Below are 17,336 nucleotides of genomic sequence, written 5' to 3' on the forward strand. Positions count from 1 at the left end.
CAAATCCACAGAATACGTGAGCTGCAAAGGACCCTTATGGTATCTGAGTTGACCATCTCATTTTATAGATGAAGAAATTTAGTCTCAGAGAAGAGAAGCACCTTGTTCAAAATCATACAAGCAATTATTATGGCTGGGCCCAAACTAGAACCCAAGTGACCACATGTGTGAAGTATTTGTTTTAGTAAGGGAAAGAAATCACAATAGGAAATCACAGTAGGAAAATTCAGGCAAAGAAATAAGAATGAGGCCTACCTTTCTCATGTTGGTAACAGCTTGATCCAAAGTCAATAACTTTAACAGAGACTTGGCCCTTCTGGTATAACACTATATTCTCCTACAGAGAAGAAGAAGGACATAGGTCACGTTTTAATAACATTGTCCTAGGCTCGCTATTGACCTAGGTATCTGCCATCATCCAAGATCCAGTCAAAAACCTCATGGTGGACTCTTCCCACATCTCCTCCAAATACCATTGTTTTTTTTCTCCTCTGACTTCCCGTTTGATATGTGGTCTGTACCTCTTATTCAGATTCATTATTTGCTGCTTTGCAGCTTTTGTATATGTTTTGTTTCTTTCCCCATATAGAGTGTGGGTTTGTTTTTCTCTCCTTGGCACCTGGTCCTATGCTTTACTTACGTAAGGCCTTAAAAATTATCACCGACAGAATTTGATGTTTCCATTAAGTGCCCCACATACTGCTATGACAGACTGCTATGACAGTTGAGGACCCCCCAAAATGCAATAATTTGATTGGAATTTGTGACTTTCATGTTGAATTTGGGGGATATATGAAACCAGGAGTTTCAGTAGAATCAGGGATAAGGAGGCAGAGCTCCTGGGTTCTCCTGCTAGAGTATGAGAGTGTAATACCTCGGGCTCGAATATTAAAGTCCTAATTGTGTTCTCAAGAATCTGAATATTATGTGAACTGATTATTATGAATATCAGATGAATTGATTGCTTTTTGAGCTCCTTAACATTCTAGATCTGGCATAGCAGGCCTGGCTGAAACTTCTGGCACCAGAAACTAAGAAAGTACCAATTTAGTCCACAGCACCTTTTCTAAAGAGTATTTGTGTTAATTGAAAGAGTATGATCAGCAGGTCTTAAAAGAGTAAGAATTTCTATTGTGTCTCTAGTCCAGTGGAAAGGCAGTTTAGCTAGATGGGACTGGCCTTTCTATTTTATTAGCAGAAGTCACTCTCTAGAAGAGATAGATGCATCAGGCCATGACAGCTCATTGATACTAACCATCAAGTCCATAAGAATAACTTCGATTCTTGAATCTACACTCATCAAACACTCTCCTGGTTATGTGTATACTTCCCTATTGGGCACATAATTCCAATCTACTTGATCTATTTTTCAAGGAAATCTATTACCCGATACTTTGGCTACCTAGTGTCCCGTGGATTTTCTTGGTGAGTGTCAGTCCCTTAAACCCAAAGACCATGGCTGTTGTGACCTTTCGGAGCTGCAAAGCTGAGGATTAGAAACTTGAATGTGGAGAATAAATCAATGTGGCACCATCATTGTGAGGTTCTACCAGTCAGCCCTGAGAGAACATCTCTATCTTGACGATCTTTAATTGTAAAAATGTCTCAAATTTACCCAAAGAGTTACAGTTGTTTTTTTTGGTTTTGTTTTGTTTTGTTTTTTTAATTAACCATTTTGGGGTATGAGAAGAAAGGAATAAGGAAAAGTTAAGAGATATTTACATAACTCTGACAGTCAGGTTGTTTTGGAAACCAGCTCCTTGACCCCGTATCTTCACACTTTTATACCTTTTCTCTAGCTACCTCTCTGTATTCCTCACATTTGTAATCATTAACTTGTCTGACAAGCATTCATGTGCCTATTGCCTATGATTACTGTTGTCAGGTACCATGTTAGGTCCTGGAAATAAAGTGGCAAGAAGGCATGGTTGCTGACTTTGGGAGTATTTGTAGTTCAGTGGGGGATACAAATATATATATAAAAAAAATTCCTACAGAAAGCAATCAGTGCAGTAATAGAGCTAAGTATAGAATACTAGCAGGACATGGGAGAAGGGCACATCCATTTGCAGTAGAAGAAGTAGTTAGAGATTTGTTGTATCCTAGGACCAACTAGGAGCAGAATGGATATAGCGAGGACTTAGTTCCACATTGATCCATCTCTCTGTATGACACAGGTCTCTGCATACCCCTTCCAAAGGAAAACTTGCAGAACTTCCTATTTCTGTCTGCCTCAATGGCACCACATCTCTCTTCATTGCCTGAACATCCATTCCTTTGTCTTCACTACACCTCACTTGACTTACACAACCTATGACTGCTTGAAGTCTGCCCTGGAGTCCTGGCTATGATGCTGTCTACTTACCACTGGGGAATGGAATGGGACAAAGAGTTTCTGAGGCTAGAAACCAGCTCCCCTCGTAGGACAGAGGTTGTACTCACAGGCTTGAGGTCACAGTGAATAATTTTCTCTACATAAAGCATTTGCAAACACTTCAAAACGGAGAGAGTAAAGCGTCGAACTATTGACAGACTGAAGCCTTGAAAGCTATTATTCTTCATTAACTCATACAAGTTGATTCTGGGAAAGAGAGAAAGTGATGTACATCAGTGTAAAAGGTATAATGCTGAGTTTGAACCTGCAAACAATCCCACACTACCTTGTTTCCCTCTGGCAGTAGGCAAGTGTCAGACCAGGAGGCAGGGCTTTTGTGTCCTATAAACTCAACTTTCCCATTGACTCACAGTGGTCCAGGGTGTCACTCAACTGTGCTGACCCTTAGATGTCTCCTCATTTCTTATGTGACAAGGTCATTTAATCACTTTGTCACACTGTGAATGTTAAGAGGTTGGACTAAACTTCTAAAATATTCATAGTTCTTCAGTCCCTTGGAAGGGATCCAGTAAGTCCACTGGTCACTCAACCCAGCAGCCACCCTGCCCAGGCCTCATAAGGCTGTCTAAACATGTCAGGTTCCTGACAGGTAAAGGAATAAGAAAGTGGGCAGATGGAGGCTGAAGCAAACAGAGATGCTGAACCCAATCTAAAGCAAGCCTGGACGCTTGGTCCAATCTGTCACTTTGCAGGAATGAGGGCTCACTCTTGCCAGATTATCCTAAATTTTCTAGACCAGCAAAAGCCGGCAATATTATATAAAAACCTGACATATTATATGAAATCTGCTGACTTAACAAATGTTGAAAACTAATGTAAAGCAATTTACAAAGAAAAACTTATTTGTGTGCTGCCAGCTTCTGACCTCTGTACAAACTGTAAGATAGGGAGAGGAAGGAGAGGACACAGCCCAGAAATGACTGCATCAGCCTCTTCCTGGTTTCCCCTAATCTTCTATCTCTAAGTTTTATCTAACTCTGACTATATTTCAGAAGGCTTCATTCTGGAGGGGCACAGTGGAGATGTGAGATTTGGCTCTGGTGTCACCCTAACGAGCTGTGTGACCCTGGGCAACTCCTTAGCCTCTCTGGGCTTTGGCTTCTCCCTCCATACACCTGCTGCTCCTGACCTCTCAGCCCGGTTTTAAGTACAATGACATTCTAACTGTGCACGTGATTAATGGCCAATAAAGGCAGCCTAGATTGTCCATTTTGCCACAAGGAAGATAATTTACCTCTGCATATTGGGAGGTGGATATTTTGTAATCATCAGAGATGGTGAGGAGAGTGTCAACTTCACTTCTGATTCAAATTTAGAATTTCCTAGAATTTCACCATCAGCGATGGTGTCGTGGGAACACCAAGCTACCAGCTCAGTGAAGTCAATGTCACTGGGCCTCTGAGAGCTTACCTCTAATTATTCTTCCTTGCTAAAGGTATTCTGGGTTTCTGATTTTATTTAAATTGCATCAGATGGTCTTCCCAGAGGGAAAAGTAATCAAATTCGCATGCCCTTCAATTAGCACACTCTTTCAGCTCCAATCTTCAACCAGGTGATGCCAATCTATTTGTCAGGTTCTGTTCTCTTACCAAAAAAATCTCTTCCTGTCCTTATTTGCACAAATTAAAGCTCTTTCCCCACTCTGAGCAGTCAGCTGCCTGCTCCCCTGGGTGCCAGCCTCTGCACACAGGGTAGAAAATCCAGTGAGTGGGGACATGGTAGTGAAGAGAAGTCCTTTTCAAAATATTTCAGTTTTTCTCTTGAGGACAGAGGCTTTGTTTTGGTTATGTCACCCAGTCCAGCACCCAGCACCTTTGTGGCAAATTCTGTGTACACTGGCAGGTGGCAGGCATAACTGAGGGATGGGGTGAGATAGGCAGCTTTAGTACCAGCCTCCTTGCTCCTGAGCTTTCTAGATAAGTGAGTGGCCACTGTGTCTATTCTATTCATTAAATGTTCACATACAGAACAATCTAGTGTTCTGACCTCCGGATTTCTCTTCTGTCACTTTAAGCAACTTTTCAAAAGAAAATGAATTCAAAAGAAAGAGCAGCTGACCCCAGGAGTTCAAAGGTGATGCAGAGGTGATTGCGGAAGTAGAAAAAGTCCTTCATGTGCACCACATTGTAGGTGTTGTCTTTGTCCTTCCTTCTGAGAGCTTCCAAGATCTTCAGCTCCACCAAGGCCTGGTGGTGAAATCTGAAATGGTTGGGGAATGGCAAGGAGGGTGAGGAATGGAGATGGAAGACATGGTGTCATATGATGCTGCAGCAGTAGCTCACTTTCTCAGTCCCTCCCTTTGACCCCAACAGAGTAGAAAACACTAAACAGTCCATACTCTTGCCTTTACCCCACCATGGAATCAGATAGGTAGAGAAAGAAGAAAAAAAAATCAAAGAAAGAGGCAGAGTCAGGAAGGGTTGGCATTATGAAGGGGCCAGAGTCATGCAGTCCCTCCCCTAGAGCCTATCCCATCTACCACACCTCTTCTTGTTCCTGATGATTTTCAAGGCCACCAATTCATTGTTTTTGTGGTCCAAGCACTTGGCCACCTGTCCAAAGGACCCTTTCCCGATCATCTCCAGAACCTCGTAGCGATAGGCAACATGGTCATGCAGAACCTGCAGAAACCAGGCAAAGGGTAAGACACAGAGCTGTAGGCTCTAGGGCTTCTCTGACACTGGGGCCTCTGGCTGACTCCAAGGGAGAACGCTCTGAATTGCACTGGACACTAGTGCAACTCCCACCCTCATCTCATTGCTACTGCAATGGTTAGGTTGTGACCAGATCCCAGGCCACCGATGTCAAGCAGTGTGAAGAGCATTGGATGGTCTTTGGGAAGAGGAGCAGTTTCAGTTTGGAGGAAGTCGTATTTCTGATCCCTGGCGTGTCTCCATCAATCAAAGGCTTTGTGTCAGTTCTGATTCTTCCTGGCCAGATCCAGCTCTCCTCTTGACTTATCCAGATTTAATTCTATCTTGAGTTGTCAGTACAGAACTTGGACCTTTCTTAACTAAGAAGAGAAGTATTTTTCAAGAGCCGGAATCACCCATGTCCCTCCATGTGCTGAAAACTAGGAAGCAGGTGTTTAGTCAAAGCAACAGGATATTATCAATTAAAAAAAAAAAAACTTTTCTGGGTGACTTCAGACAAGCCACCTACCACTCTGAGCTGCAGGTTCCAGATAAGATGTAACTGAAGGTTCTATATAAGATGATTTCTAAGGCTTTCTAGGTCTGAGAATCTGGGATTCCTAGGGTTACGTTTATGAATTTGGGAGAGATGAAGAAGTGTTTGTGCACAAGTCCTCAGGATGTGTTTGTAATTGTGTGGTGGGGATCTGTTCTTACAGGAGGAATCAAGACCGTGGATATGAACATGTACAACTTTACTGATATATGGAAGTATATTACCCTACTCATAAGGTCTGTCATGATAATATGTGGGGAAAGGGCAAGGCATAGGTTCTGCACATGTTGTAAAGGTATGACTGTTTCTCTAGCACTTGTACATATCTTCTACATGCCACCAGTTTGAGAGTATCATAATTATTCACTCTTGTGTCAACTTGGACATTGATCGTGGTTACTTAAGGCCAAAGACAAAGTCGCATTCATTTTTAATAGTCACCTTTGTATTCTAGAGTCTAGCAGGCACCCAAGCGTATGATAGGTTCTTAATAAATAGATATTCAATTAACATTTGATGACAGAATCAATGTGAGAATGCAGTTGTGTTGCTTGTTTGGGAATGTGCTATGTGCATTGTATATTTCTGTGAGCACTAGAATGTAATAAGGATGGAGATTCCGAGCATACAGAAAGCACACATATCTTTCTCCCTGCACTGAAACATAGCTCTCCGAGATTTGAGATTGAGGAACTGAGTTCCAGTGAATTAATTTAGGTAGTGCTGGCATCCCTTGGGAATTTCCCAGAAAATCTAGGCCAGATCCGGGGTGGAGTGCAGGGAAGAGAAGATTTGAAGATATCTGGCTGAAATGGAGGTAAGGTTTAGATTGAAGATTCTTAACCAGGCACTCGTTAACAATCCACCTCCTCTTGCTGAAATTTTGCATATGTGCAGGTCTCTTTTCTGGGATGAGGATTTATAGCTTTTATCAGATTCCTAAAGGGATCTGACCTAAAAATATTGAGAACTAGGGCTCTAGATAGAGGATATATGACAGAATCCTAAATCCTTGCTTCTCAAAGTATGGTCCAAGGACCGGCAGCATGAGCATCACCTGGAAGCATTGAGAAAAGCAAAAATCTTAGGCCCCATCCCAGACCTGCTGGATGAGAATCCACATTTTTAACAAGATCCCCAGGTGATTTATGTGCATAGTAAAGCTTGAGAAATACAGGCCTAAATGCTGTTAAGACAATCCTCCTCTTTTGCAAAGCTATCAAAGACCAATTCTGTCTCCTAAACCTAACCAAGTTATAGGGAAAAGTCCAAGGAAAGAAATTTTCACCAACCCACCAGCCTACTGGACTAAGCATCACTCATCCGGACATCCTCAGAAGTGGAAATTGCTTCATCTTCAAGGTGGGAAGAGACCCTGTCCTGGGAAGCCCCGGAGATAGTCAGAAGAGAAGAAAGGCCACTGGGTTCCATCTTTGGAAAACTGAAGTCAAGCACCAAGGACTATATGCACCAGGGACTATAATGGCAAAAGCTTTTTGTTTGCCTGTGAGGGAAATTATATTTATTATGAACCAGAAAAAACTTCAAGTATGGGCTTGTATGGAGACAAAAAAAGGAATGTTGGGGAGACTGTGTCTTATTCTATAGTCTGACTTTTTCCAATAGTTCCAGGGCTGTGCAGAAGAGCCTGTGGGAGTTCACCCAGGATACCTGTTACCCCAAATATTCTTGCGGAAAACCAATATTCTGTTAGCAGAGTATTTTATATATTAACTGCATGTTTTCCCATTTTTAAACATGGCATTTCTTTGGTTTAGCACCTACAGGAATCCATCAGGATGCCTAGTCCTGGATATATCAGCACCAAATGCCATAAAATATCCTACACTTTTTTCCTTTCCAGACTATCTCTTGTCCCCAATCCCCAAACTCGTGCAGTTTTTATGACCTACTCCCCCATCACCTTCATATAGGAGCCATGTTCATCATCAAAACTTGTCCTGCTGAATTTTTCAGGAGCCACGTGGAGCTTCTCAGCTTCAAGTCCCAGGAACCACAGCTCTGTGTAGCCCAGGATTTCACTTTGCTCATAAGAAGACAACTTGTTCCTAAAAAACTTTAGGGCCTCTGTGTGAAAAACAGTGTAGTTGTCAGTCAAGTTGAGGCAATGTGGGGATCTGGCTAGGGGGCAGATGAGGGCAGCCCTTCCAGTTTATGGGCCAGTCAGCCCTTTCTCAGCTAAGTAGTTTACTAAGGACTATGCATCTCGAGTCTCACAGGGTGGAACTGTAACACGGATAAATGTCAAGGTGTTGTACCGAAAAGGAGAATTCAGTTCCCAAAGAGCTATGGGTTGTAGTAGCATGGGTATAAATAATCCAGGAGTAAACTTAGTGTCCACAATAGTATGTAGTTAAGGTATTAGTTGCCAAATTAGTGTGGTATTGAGCTACACAAACAGTCTCCCCTTGAGAGGGTCTGCAAAATATAACATCTTCAGGAGACAAGAAGGGAATATACATGTGACCGGGAGGTATTCCGGCTGACCCAGTGAGTCCTTCCAACTACAAGGAAGGAACCGGTGTTAGCTCTTTACTCTACACTGGCCTGATCACATCAGGGGTCTAGTGTTTGGACTAGGGGTGAGTGAGGTAGGAGTCAAACTTTAGGAGAAATAAACTGGAGTGTTGAGAGGAGGAAAACCAGGATTGGGGAGTGGAAGGGGCACCATGATATTTGACAAACTCCTGAAAAAGTTAGAGAAGGAAGTGCCGGGAGGAAAAAAAAGAGACTTATAGGGAACAAGACCTGTGTGTGGCTCCATATATACGAAGGGCAGTCATGTGTAAGCTGAATAAGACATGTTCTTTGCCCAGAAGACAGAACCAAGGCCTAAGAGAACAGGGAGGCAGATAACAACTCTGTAAAGGCAGAACTTCCTCAGAACTGAAATGATCTCCTAGTGTTCCTGAGACTGTTTAAGAAGGACAACCAATTTCAAAGCTGTGGGAGAAGAGCTCCAAGCATAGATTAGTGTTGGCACATGATAGATGCTCAGTGTATTTTGTTTTTGTTTTCCTTTGAACTCTATTAGGTTATGAATCACTGAACCGTGTGAGAAATCAGGCTCCTGGCAAAAAACTTGGGTCTGATTTTTCAGGCCTAACCATAGGCAATTACAAGGCTTTACCCGCAGGCCTCACAGGGGAAGCTGCCCTACCCAAATCCAGCCTTGGTGCACAGCCAGTGCATTGAAGTCTTGGAAGAGTTGCAGTCAAGGACTCAGGTTCCCCTAGTGGCCATGCTCTTAACATATCTAACCCAGGAACCTCCATCCAGAGGTGCGTCTGCCTCAGATACTTCTGCCAAGACCTCTTTATTAAAAAGACAGGAAAAACTTCAAGACATTTTCCCCTACTCTGACTCAGTATTCAGTACTTTTCTGCTCCTAGATCTTCCCCATCCCATTTTCTCCCCCTTCCTCCTCCATAAACACACACACACACACACACACGCCTGTTCAGGCTACCTAGGCAGTGAGATAGTTCCTCTTACTGTACTGATACATCTGCCCCTGGCCTGGTGCCAGCCCATGGTGGGAAATGGAACAGTGGGGAGTCAGTGCTTTCTTCTGTTTAGCCTCCTGCTTAATCTATCACAGAAGGTGATGAAAGCTTTGACCGTTACTTTCATTTTGGCTTGTTGCCTTAATCGACTATTCCAACACCTAGCAACTTAGCCTTCTCCAGTTCAGCTCAGCTCTTGACACCTGACCATCTCTAACCACCCGTCTACACCTTGCTGCTGCCCCGAAAGACATACCTGATGCTGTGAGAGGCACCTTGTGTTTCCTTGGTGGTTCCTTCTCAGGTGTAGGATCTTGGGTGTTAATGCTTGAAGGTAAAGGCTTTTCTGAAGCCTGGAGCTCAGAGGCTGACATCTGATTGTGAGTTTGATTCTCCTGTCCAGGGCAAGAGACTTGAGATAAAGGATCCCTTAGCCTTCTTTTGGATGTCCTAAACCATTTATCTAACCAAGAACAACTTCCAGAAAGACTCTACTCCTGTCGCTATAGGGAGAAATGGTAATTATTATGAGACAGTACGTTTTCTCAGTCCTTCTCTCAAAGAAAGTATCTGTCTCATTCTCATTATTCTCTGTGAGACCCATGTATATTACAATATGCAGTTGACAACTCCAGCGACATTTTATAGCAGGAAGAGATGGGAAGAGTATTTTATAGCTGCTCTTGAAAAGGCCAGTTCCTAACTATATGAAGTGACTTGACCAAGGGCACAAACACTCAAACTTATGAGTGTGTAATATCTCTTTAAACTTGGCTAGTCCTCACATTATCTTATTTGGTCCTTACACAAAAATTGTAGGGAGAATTGGAGATAAAATTAAAAAAAAAAACAACATTTGTACACTTTTACCATTTATACAACAAACAGTTCATTTTTCCTTTCCTCAATGAATCCTCGTGGCAAGCCTATAGAGAGCCTGTTTTGTAGATAAAAGAAAGTCAATGACTTAATTGCTGAAGTTTACATTCATTGTAAAGAGTAAGAACAGGACTAGAACCCAACTCTTTGGTGACATTGTGCTTTTCCCACCATCCTGGGCCTTTCTAAACTTGGTTCTAGACTGAAATCAGGTCTTTTGCCTTCCTGCACAGGGCCTCGTCTACTGCCCTGCACTCACCTGATACATTAGAGGTGGCTTTAGCAGGATTTTGTTGCTGATGCATGGGAAGTTAATCACATTTTTCTTTCCCTTGGTATCCACAAAAGGGAGTGAAGTAATGCCAGTGTTTGTACTCTATAGAAGGAGAAAATGGAAAAGTTACAGAAGCCTCAGGCAAGAAAATGTCTCAGGAGGTTATCTCCTCCAGCACCATCCCCACGGCAAGGATGAATCTGAACCAAATCTAGGCCTAAATCTGTTTTTAAAGTTTTTGCAGAGAAAAACAGAGTGGTCAAGCAGATGGCCTCTGGGTTTGAATCCCTGCTCCACTTATTAGCTATAGATCTTAAACGGATCACACCCTTTACCTAAGCTTCAATAATCTCCTCACTACCGTGCAAACAACAATGGGACCAAGCTCATACTTTTTGTGAGGTAGATGAGGCAATCTATATAGACTGTTTCATAAGTGTTGGCCACTATTTTCATCATTTCGATATCTTACTGCCCTAACATGGAGAAGTTCTTCCTGCAAATTTTCCTTGGTGCAACATAAGCTCCCATTTTCTCTACATTATTGACTTGACCTACTCACTTGAATCCCTCCCAATCCTGCCATTGATTAATTGATTGATTGGTTGGTTGATTGATTGATTGATTGATTAGGAAAGAGGTAGTCTTAGTATCAATAAATAGCAACATTTAATGTCATATGGAGATGGGGCATCGGGATGCAGATAGAATGTGCTCATCGTGTTATACTGAGTTGACCAAAAATGCCTGTTAGAAACTACCCTGGCTACCTACCTGCTCTTAACCTCTCCTAAACAAAAGACACTAAGTACCATTTCTTACCTTAGGCAATAATTGAGTCATTCTGACATTTTTGATCTTGGAAGAGGGCTTCTCAGCTTGAACCAAAGGCTTACTCTCAACCTAGATCAAGTGGAAGAGACTTGAAACAGTGCTGGGCATGGTTTCACCTCAAGCCACCTAGACATTTTTTTTTGCTTCATTACAATAAACAAGATACACTTGAAGCCAGTTCTCCTGACCCCAAAGCCAATAAGAGCTAAGCAAGGCTTACAGAAGTGCTAGATGAATGTATGAATGACTGAATGAATAACTGCCCAATCAAATGATATTTCTATCAGTGTTTACTCTGGATTGATTTGTCCTATGGTTTTCACATTTTAAAAATTCACATAATTCTTTCTTCAAATAAAATCTTAACTAGGAGCCCTGAACATGGTAAGAGTAAAAGCTGAGCTGCTTTTTGCTAAAAAGAAGAAAATGCCCATAGTCTTGCCCAGGAATGCTTTCACCCCGAGTGGCTCTGAAGGTGCGTTAGTGGAACCCACCAGAATACAGTCACCCAGCCTGAACATAGGCGACCTGATCAGGAGAGAATTCACATATAGAAAGAGGTGGAGTGGGGAGACCAAAGCAGCAGAACAATGCATCTTAAAGGATGGTGAGCCTACAATGAAGGCATGTGACATAATTATGTATAGTATACATAAAACAGTTATCTAATTGTTATGTGTTTATTTTAACATCCATTTGAAAAACTATAGCTAGCACATGAAACCTATAATTTTGTGTTTGTTATTATTTAGAATGAGACTAAAATTTAAGTTAAAAAAACAATGTGAGTACTGTGTAGGTACAGCAAAAATCATGATGGTGGTGCTGAAATGACTAAAATAGAACAAAAACAAGCTTCCTCTTGAATCTAGGTTCTACTCTTTGAAGCAGAAGCAAGGGGTTCTCTTCCTTCCAGCCTTCACTTAGGGAATCAAATGATATTTATCCAAAGCTGAAACACAGCTGATGCCAGACCCACCTATGTAAAACTTGGTATACTAGCCATATTGAAATAGGAATAAGGTACAATACTTCAACTTAATATTGCCTAGCACAGCTAAGCCCTCCACAGAGCTGTAATAATGTGGACTATTTAGAATAGTTTATCTTGACTCAGCTTCCAGAAAAGGGAAATGATCTAAAGGAGAAGGGACTGCATAGAGCATGGGCCATAGCCTCAAACCAAACTAATTTGATTTGCTAATGTGTGCTATATACAGGATTTGGTTGTCTATTGGCTGGATAATGATGACATTTGAGCAACTACTACAATGGCAAACCTGACTGAGTCCCAACTTCTCATTAAATAAGTTCATGAGGATTAAAAATTATAACCATCAACAATGACAAGCTGGCATTGCCGATGAGTTGGAGAGACTGAACAGATAAATGAAAAGTGCATTAACAAAACACAATCCAGAATAAATACCAAATAAAAATATGGACAATGAGTGTCAAAAAAAGGAAGAGACCACTGTGAAAGCAGTCTGGCCAAGAGAATACGGGGCTTTTTGGAAAGAGTGTGGCTCACTCTGGGTTGTATTTGGAAGGAACAGTAGAGAGCATGTTCATTAGCTGAAGCGAGAGTATCTGGCATACTTTAGGGGTCTTCACTGCTCATGCTAGTTAAATTCGAGCATGGTGTACATTGGGTTGTGGAAGGCACTAAACGCTAAGCTAAAGTACTTGGTATTAATAGTGAACCATTAACAGTTTGCGAGGCTTGGAATTACATACACAAAGCAGTACTTCAGAAAGATCTTTCTAGCAACAATACGGCATAAAATAATGCTCGTAGATACATACTCTGAAGCAGACTCTGGCTTTGAATCCAAGCTCCACTACTCATTAGTCATTTAGCCTTCAGCGAATTATTAACTCCTCCTCATGTAATATAGGAATAATAGCAGTACCAACCTTAAAGTGTTGTTGTGTGGATTAACTGAATTCATATGTGTAAATTACTTAAACTGGTGCTTCGTATATGCTAGAGTTCATTTTTCTCATTTATGAAACAGAGAGAGAGATCTTTCTTTATTTCTCATGAAACAGGAAAACCAGAGACTCAGAATTGATGGTGGTTATGCAAAATGGTGTGGAGCCTAAATAATGAAAGGAACTAAAGATGTTTGATCTGAGAGAAGATAAAACAAACGTTTTGAGATACTGCCATATATATATAATGGAATCAAGCAACAACAAATGGATGGCAGATGGTATGAACCAGGTTTCTCACTGTTAAAGTGGAAATGTATAGATAATCAAGGTCAACATTAACATTACCATCATATGATAACAGATTAGAGTTGGAGATATCAGTAAGAACTCAGGCTTAACTTAATATAGATAAAGATGGCTACATATAGAAATATTTATGGATAAGTGCATATAGAAGGGTTAGTATATGTATACGGCCATGCTACCCTGAACAAGCCTGATCCTGTCTGATCTCGGAAGCTAACCAGGGTCGGGCCTGGTTAGTCCTTGGATGGGAGACCACCTAGGAAGACCAGGTGCTATAGTCATAAAAAGTCAAAAAAATAAGGAATTTTAAGCTGACAAGTTTCTTGCAATCTGTGAGGTCAACGAAGGATTGCCTCACCTAAAAAAAAAAAAAGAGTTAGTATATGCATGTGTACACACACACACACACACACACACACACACACACACACACTTTGCTTTATCAGCTAAGAGGTCCTAAAAGTAATAACACCCCAGTAGAAACAAGTACACCTAGCACTCAGATCTTGGTTTCTAATTCCATTCTCCAATAAGAGGAACCAAGGCTCCTTGGAGAAATGATTGATTCTAGGACTGAGGTAGGAAATGTACAAGATGAGCCTGAAGCATCTTGTAATGACAGAAAGTAAAGAAGTGCTCAAAAAAAACAAAAACCCCACTTTAATGAAAGTATATTAAAAGGACACAGAAACCAACTGAAAGAGCTTCCAATGGCTAAAGCTGGAACAATTTTAGCAACAAAATGAAGTAGTATTGGATTATAACTCAAAGTATAAAATAATATCCAGGAGCCCATACTGATGTAAATAAATGGTTTAATAAAGAAATAAATAAGGGAAAGAGACATATCTCCCACTCAAAAGAGTTCCTAATAAATTATATAGATACTTCACTCTAGAGGAGGAGGAACACGACTCCTACTCCCTAAGCACGGGCTGTGCATAGTGACTGGTTTCCAAAAAGCACAGCATGGAAAGGGAGAAAAAGGGCAACTTTACAGTAGAGACACTAGACAAACACTACCATAGTCAAGTGATTCAGGTCAGCATCAGCAGTCATAAATCATGTTGATGGTGTGTGCCATTGATAGGATTTGATGAAAATGGCACTTTGCCTCAGTGGTCATCATCTCAAAACCTATAACCCCAATCTTATTATGAGAAAAACAGACAAATTCCAATAAAAAATTATCCTACAATATACCTGACCAGTATTCCTCAATACGGTCAAGATCATCAAAAGAAAAGGGAAATCTGAGAAACTGTTGCAGCCAAGAGGAAGAAGCTTTAGGAGACTGGAGAACTAAATATAATATGCTATCTTGGATGTAATCCTAGCACAGAGAGAGATCATTAGGTTAATATTGAGGAAATCTGCCTAAAGTGCGGAGTTTCCCTAATAATAATGTATTGACGTCTGTTCATTAATTGTAACTAATGTACCATACAAATGTAAGATATTAACATGGGAAACTGATATGGGTCAACGTATAGAATTTATAGGGAGGTAGCTTCTGGCTCAATAAAAAGGATTTTCTTTGATCAACTACTAATGTGTACTTCTTTAACCCTTCACCAATGGTCACAGGGATGAGGAGCACGGCATAGGGAATGCAGTTAGCATTAATATATTGGCTAAGTGGAAAAACCAGAGGAGAGAAGGAGCAATTAGGAGGATCATTTTATAAACAATATAAATGTCTAACCAAGGTACTGTATACTTGAAACTAACAAAAAAATTTATTTAAAAAAAAAAAAGGATTTTCTTGAGCTTTGAGCTGTCCAAAAATGGAACATGAGTTCTTGTGAGGTACTGAGCTCTCATCACTGGACATGCCAGAGTCCATTTAATGAGCATTTGTGAGAAATGTGCACAGAATTGAGGGCTGAGCAAGATGTAATCTCCAAAGTCCCATTAGTAAGATTCATTCAAGTAACCCCTAGAAGTGTGTCTTGAATGAAACCTTTATCCTCTTACAGAACCAAGACTGAAAACCATCGTATAGAAGAGTGTTTCCCAACCTTCACATCATGCTACATGTAAAAATTTATATTTGTGTGACAACCTGGGGTAAAGAGAAACTGCTCACAACAAGGTGCTACCAGCCCAGGGTTCTAAGTGCCCCAGGCTTGACCAGGGCACCTGTACATCTCTGCACACCTACACTTCATGCACCAATATTGTATGTTACACAAGTTTATGAACTTGCTGGTTGCTTGTTGTCTCCAGCAGGTACCTCAAGAGCCACATAATGCCCCCATAACAACATTTCATTCTACCATAACATCTCCAAGAGGCAGGAAAGAAGAAAGTGTGAGCTCTCATATTTATGATGGCAAAACAGAATTTTTCCTTTAAGGCAGTAAGCTTCATGCCACATGGTTCTATGGTATCTCACTGATTTCTGAGCCAACATAACAAAATCTCTTTAACAACCTTGAGCTCTGTATCCAAATTTAGAATCTCAGTGTAAAAAAGTTTCTATTCACAGGGGTACCTAGCATAAGAGGTGATTTCTATGCTGTCTAAGACCTGGACATTGGACAGAGTCTTGAGAAAGCTTCTGAAGGGGCTGGGAGCTAAAAAGACAGGGCATCAGAGGAAGCCACTAGGGCCTTTTTCAGGACTCCTTTTTGCATTTATCACAGCTCTCAGAGGCTTCCTCAACAACCAGAATTCAACTGTGAAGCTCTTTTGTTTTCCAACTTTTTATATAAACATGTACTGCTTATAATTTAAAAAATCACTATTTAAAAACAAACAATATATATTACAAAAGAGAACTCTAAATGGTTCCATGCAATAAGGGGGGTGGAGGGAACCAGAAGGCAGTAACAACAGCAGGGAGCACTCTGCCCCTGAGAGCCTGGAGCAGAAGGAATTTGACTTGAGAAGAGGCTTTAAAGGGACCTGGACTCAGAGCCTCAGAGCATGGACCCTGCATTGTGTGGATCAAAAGAAGAGAGGGAGACCCCTGAGTTCACAAATAGCCTCAGGTTGCTAAGATTTTTCCATACTGAGGTCCACATTCAAATATTGGGATTCCCCTGGGGTCTCCAACTATGCTTGTCATTACAGGGTGATGGACCCAGAGGGTCTTGGCACTGCACAAACGTATACCTGGTTGGCTGATCAGAGGCCTTGAGCCTCAAGTCCTGATCCTGAGTCCCTCCTCCACCTTTCTTGTGTCTTTGTATTTTGAGCTGGAGGCACTTGGATTCTCACACCTCTTGTTTTCTCAGGGGGAAAAAAAAGGTAAGTTCTATCTCACAGCTTTGCAAAAACCAGCTCACCTTTCTCAAATAGAAACTGAGTTCAGCTTAAAAGCTGATTCAGAGGAAGGTGGGAAAGCTGAAATCTGGCTGCCCCACCTTCCCCCACATCTCTGGTATTCATGAAATAGCTGCAAAGTTACCAAACTATTCCAATTATTGATTCCTGTGACTCAAAGATTCTTCCAGGGACACCTCCTTCCTGTCTCCCCAACCAGAAGAATACATGGAATCACGGCTTCGGGATGGACTTTGGAGACTCTTTCATTCTTACCATATTTACTGAGCACGTCTATGTGCCAGGCAATGTGTTAAGCACAGATTACATGGTCCAGTGGTTTTCAGATTTGCTTGAAAATATTTTAAAGTACAAAAATCTCAAACCTGATCCCAAATTTCCTAGTGATGGAGCCCAGAAACCCATGTTTTTTAAAAAGCTCCCTAAGTAAGTTCTGCGCAGCAGGATTTGGGAGCTGCAACCTAATGCAATCCCCTCTTTGGAATCCCACCTCTGAATTTGGTTTTCCTTTATGCAATTAATGTTGATATAGCCATCTTAATTTTTTATGAATTATTATCTCCCTACAGTGAGATTCTATGGCAACTAATATTCGGCCCTCTATGATATGCCAGCCCTTGAGAGCAGTCCCTCTGGCTGGTTCATATAGTGGTCCACACAGTGCTTAGCCTGTGTGTCAATGTCCATGACATCATCGCAAGAG

The 17,336-nt window shown here is 41.3% G+C and overlaps 1 protein-coding gene and 1 pseudogene across 3 annotated transcripts in view; one reads left to right on the forward strand and one right to left on the reverse strand.

Moving 5' to 3' along the window:
• Positions 1 to 17,336, reverse strand: part of DYRK4 (dual specificity tyrosine phosphorylation regulated kinase 4) — a 62,709-nt gene that overhangs the window by 11,124 nt on the left and 34,249 nt on the right. For all 3 annotated transcript variants that reach the window (XM_023531573.1, XM_023531572.1, XM_011361796.2), the window contains 8 exons: positions 11,087 to 11,167; positions 10,250 to 10,366; positions 9,368 to 9,506; positions 7,509 to 7,672; positions 4,880 to 5,016; positions 4,454 to 4,594; positions 2,443 to 2,581; positions 256 to 337 (listed from right to left, as the gene is read on the reverse strand). In XM_023531573.1, the coding sequence (XP_023387341.1) occupies positions 256 to 337; positions 2,443 to 2,581; positions 4,454 to 4,594; positions 4,880 to 5,016; positions 7,509 to 7,672; positions 9,368 to 9,506; positions 10,250 to 10,366; positions 11,087 to 11,167 (1,000 nt within the window). The remainder of the gene's footprint in view (positions 1 to 255; positions 338 to 2,442; positions 2,582 to 4,453; positions 4,595 to 4,879; positions 5,017 to 7,508; positions 7,673 to 9,367; positions 9,507 to 10,249; positions 10,367 to 11,086; positions 11,168 to 17,336) is intronic.
• On the forward strand, positions 13,505 to 13,623 carry LOC111740956 (annotated as a pseudogene).

Source organism: Pteropus vampyrus, unplaced genomic scaffold (genome assembly GCF_000151845.1).
Source record: "Pteropus vampyrus isolate Shadow unplaced genomic scaffold, Pvam_2.0 Scaffold70, whole genome shotgun sequence".
NCBI lineage: Eukaryota > Metazoa > Chordata > Mammalia > Chiroptera > Pteropodidae > Pteropus > Pteropus vampyrus.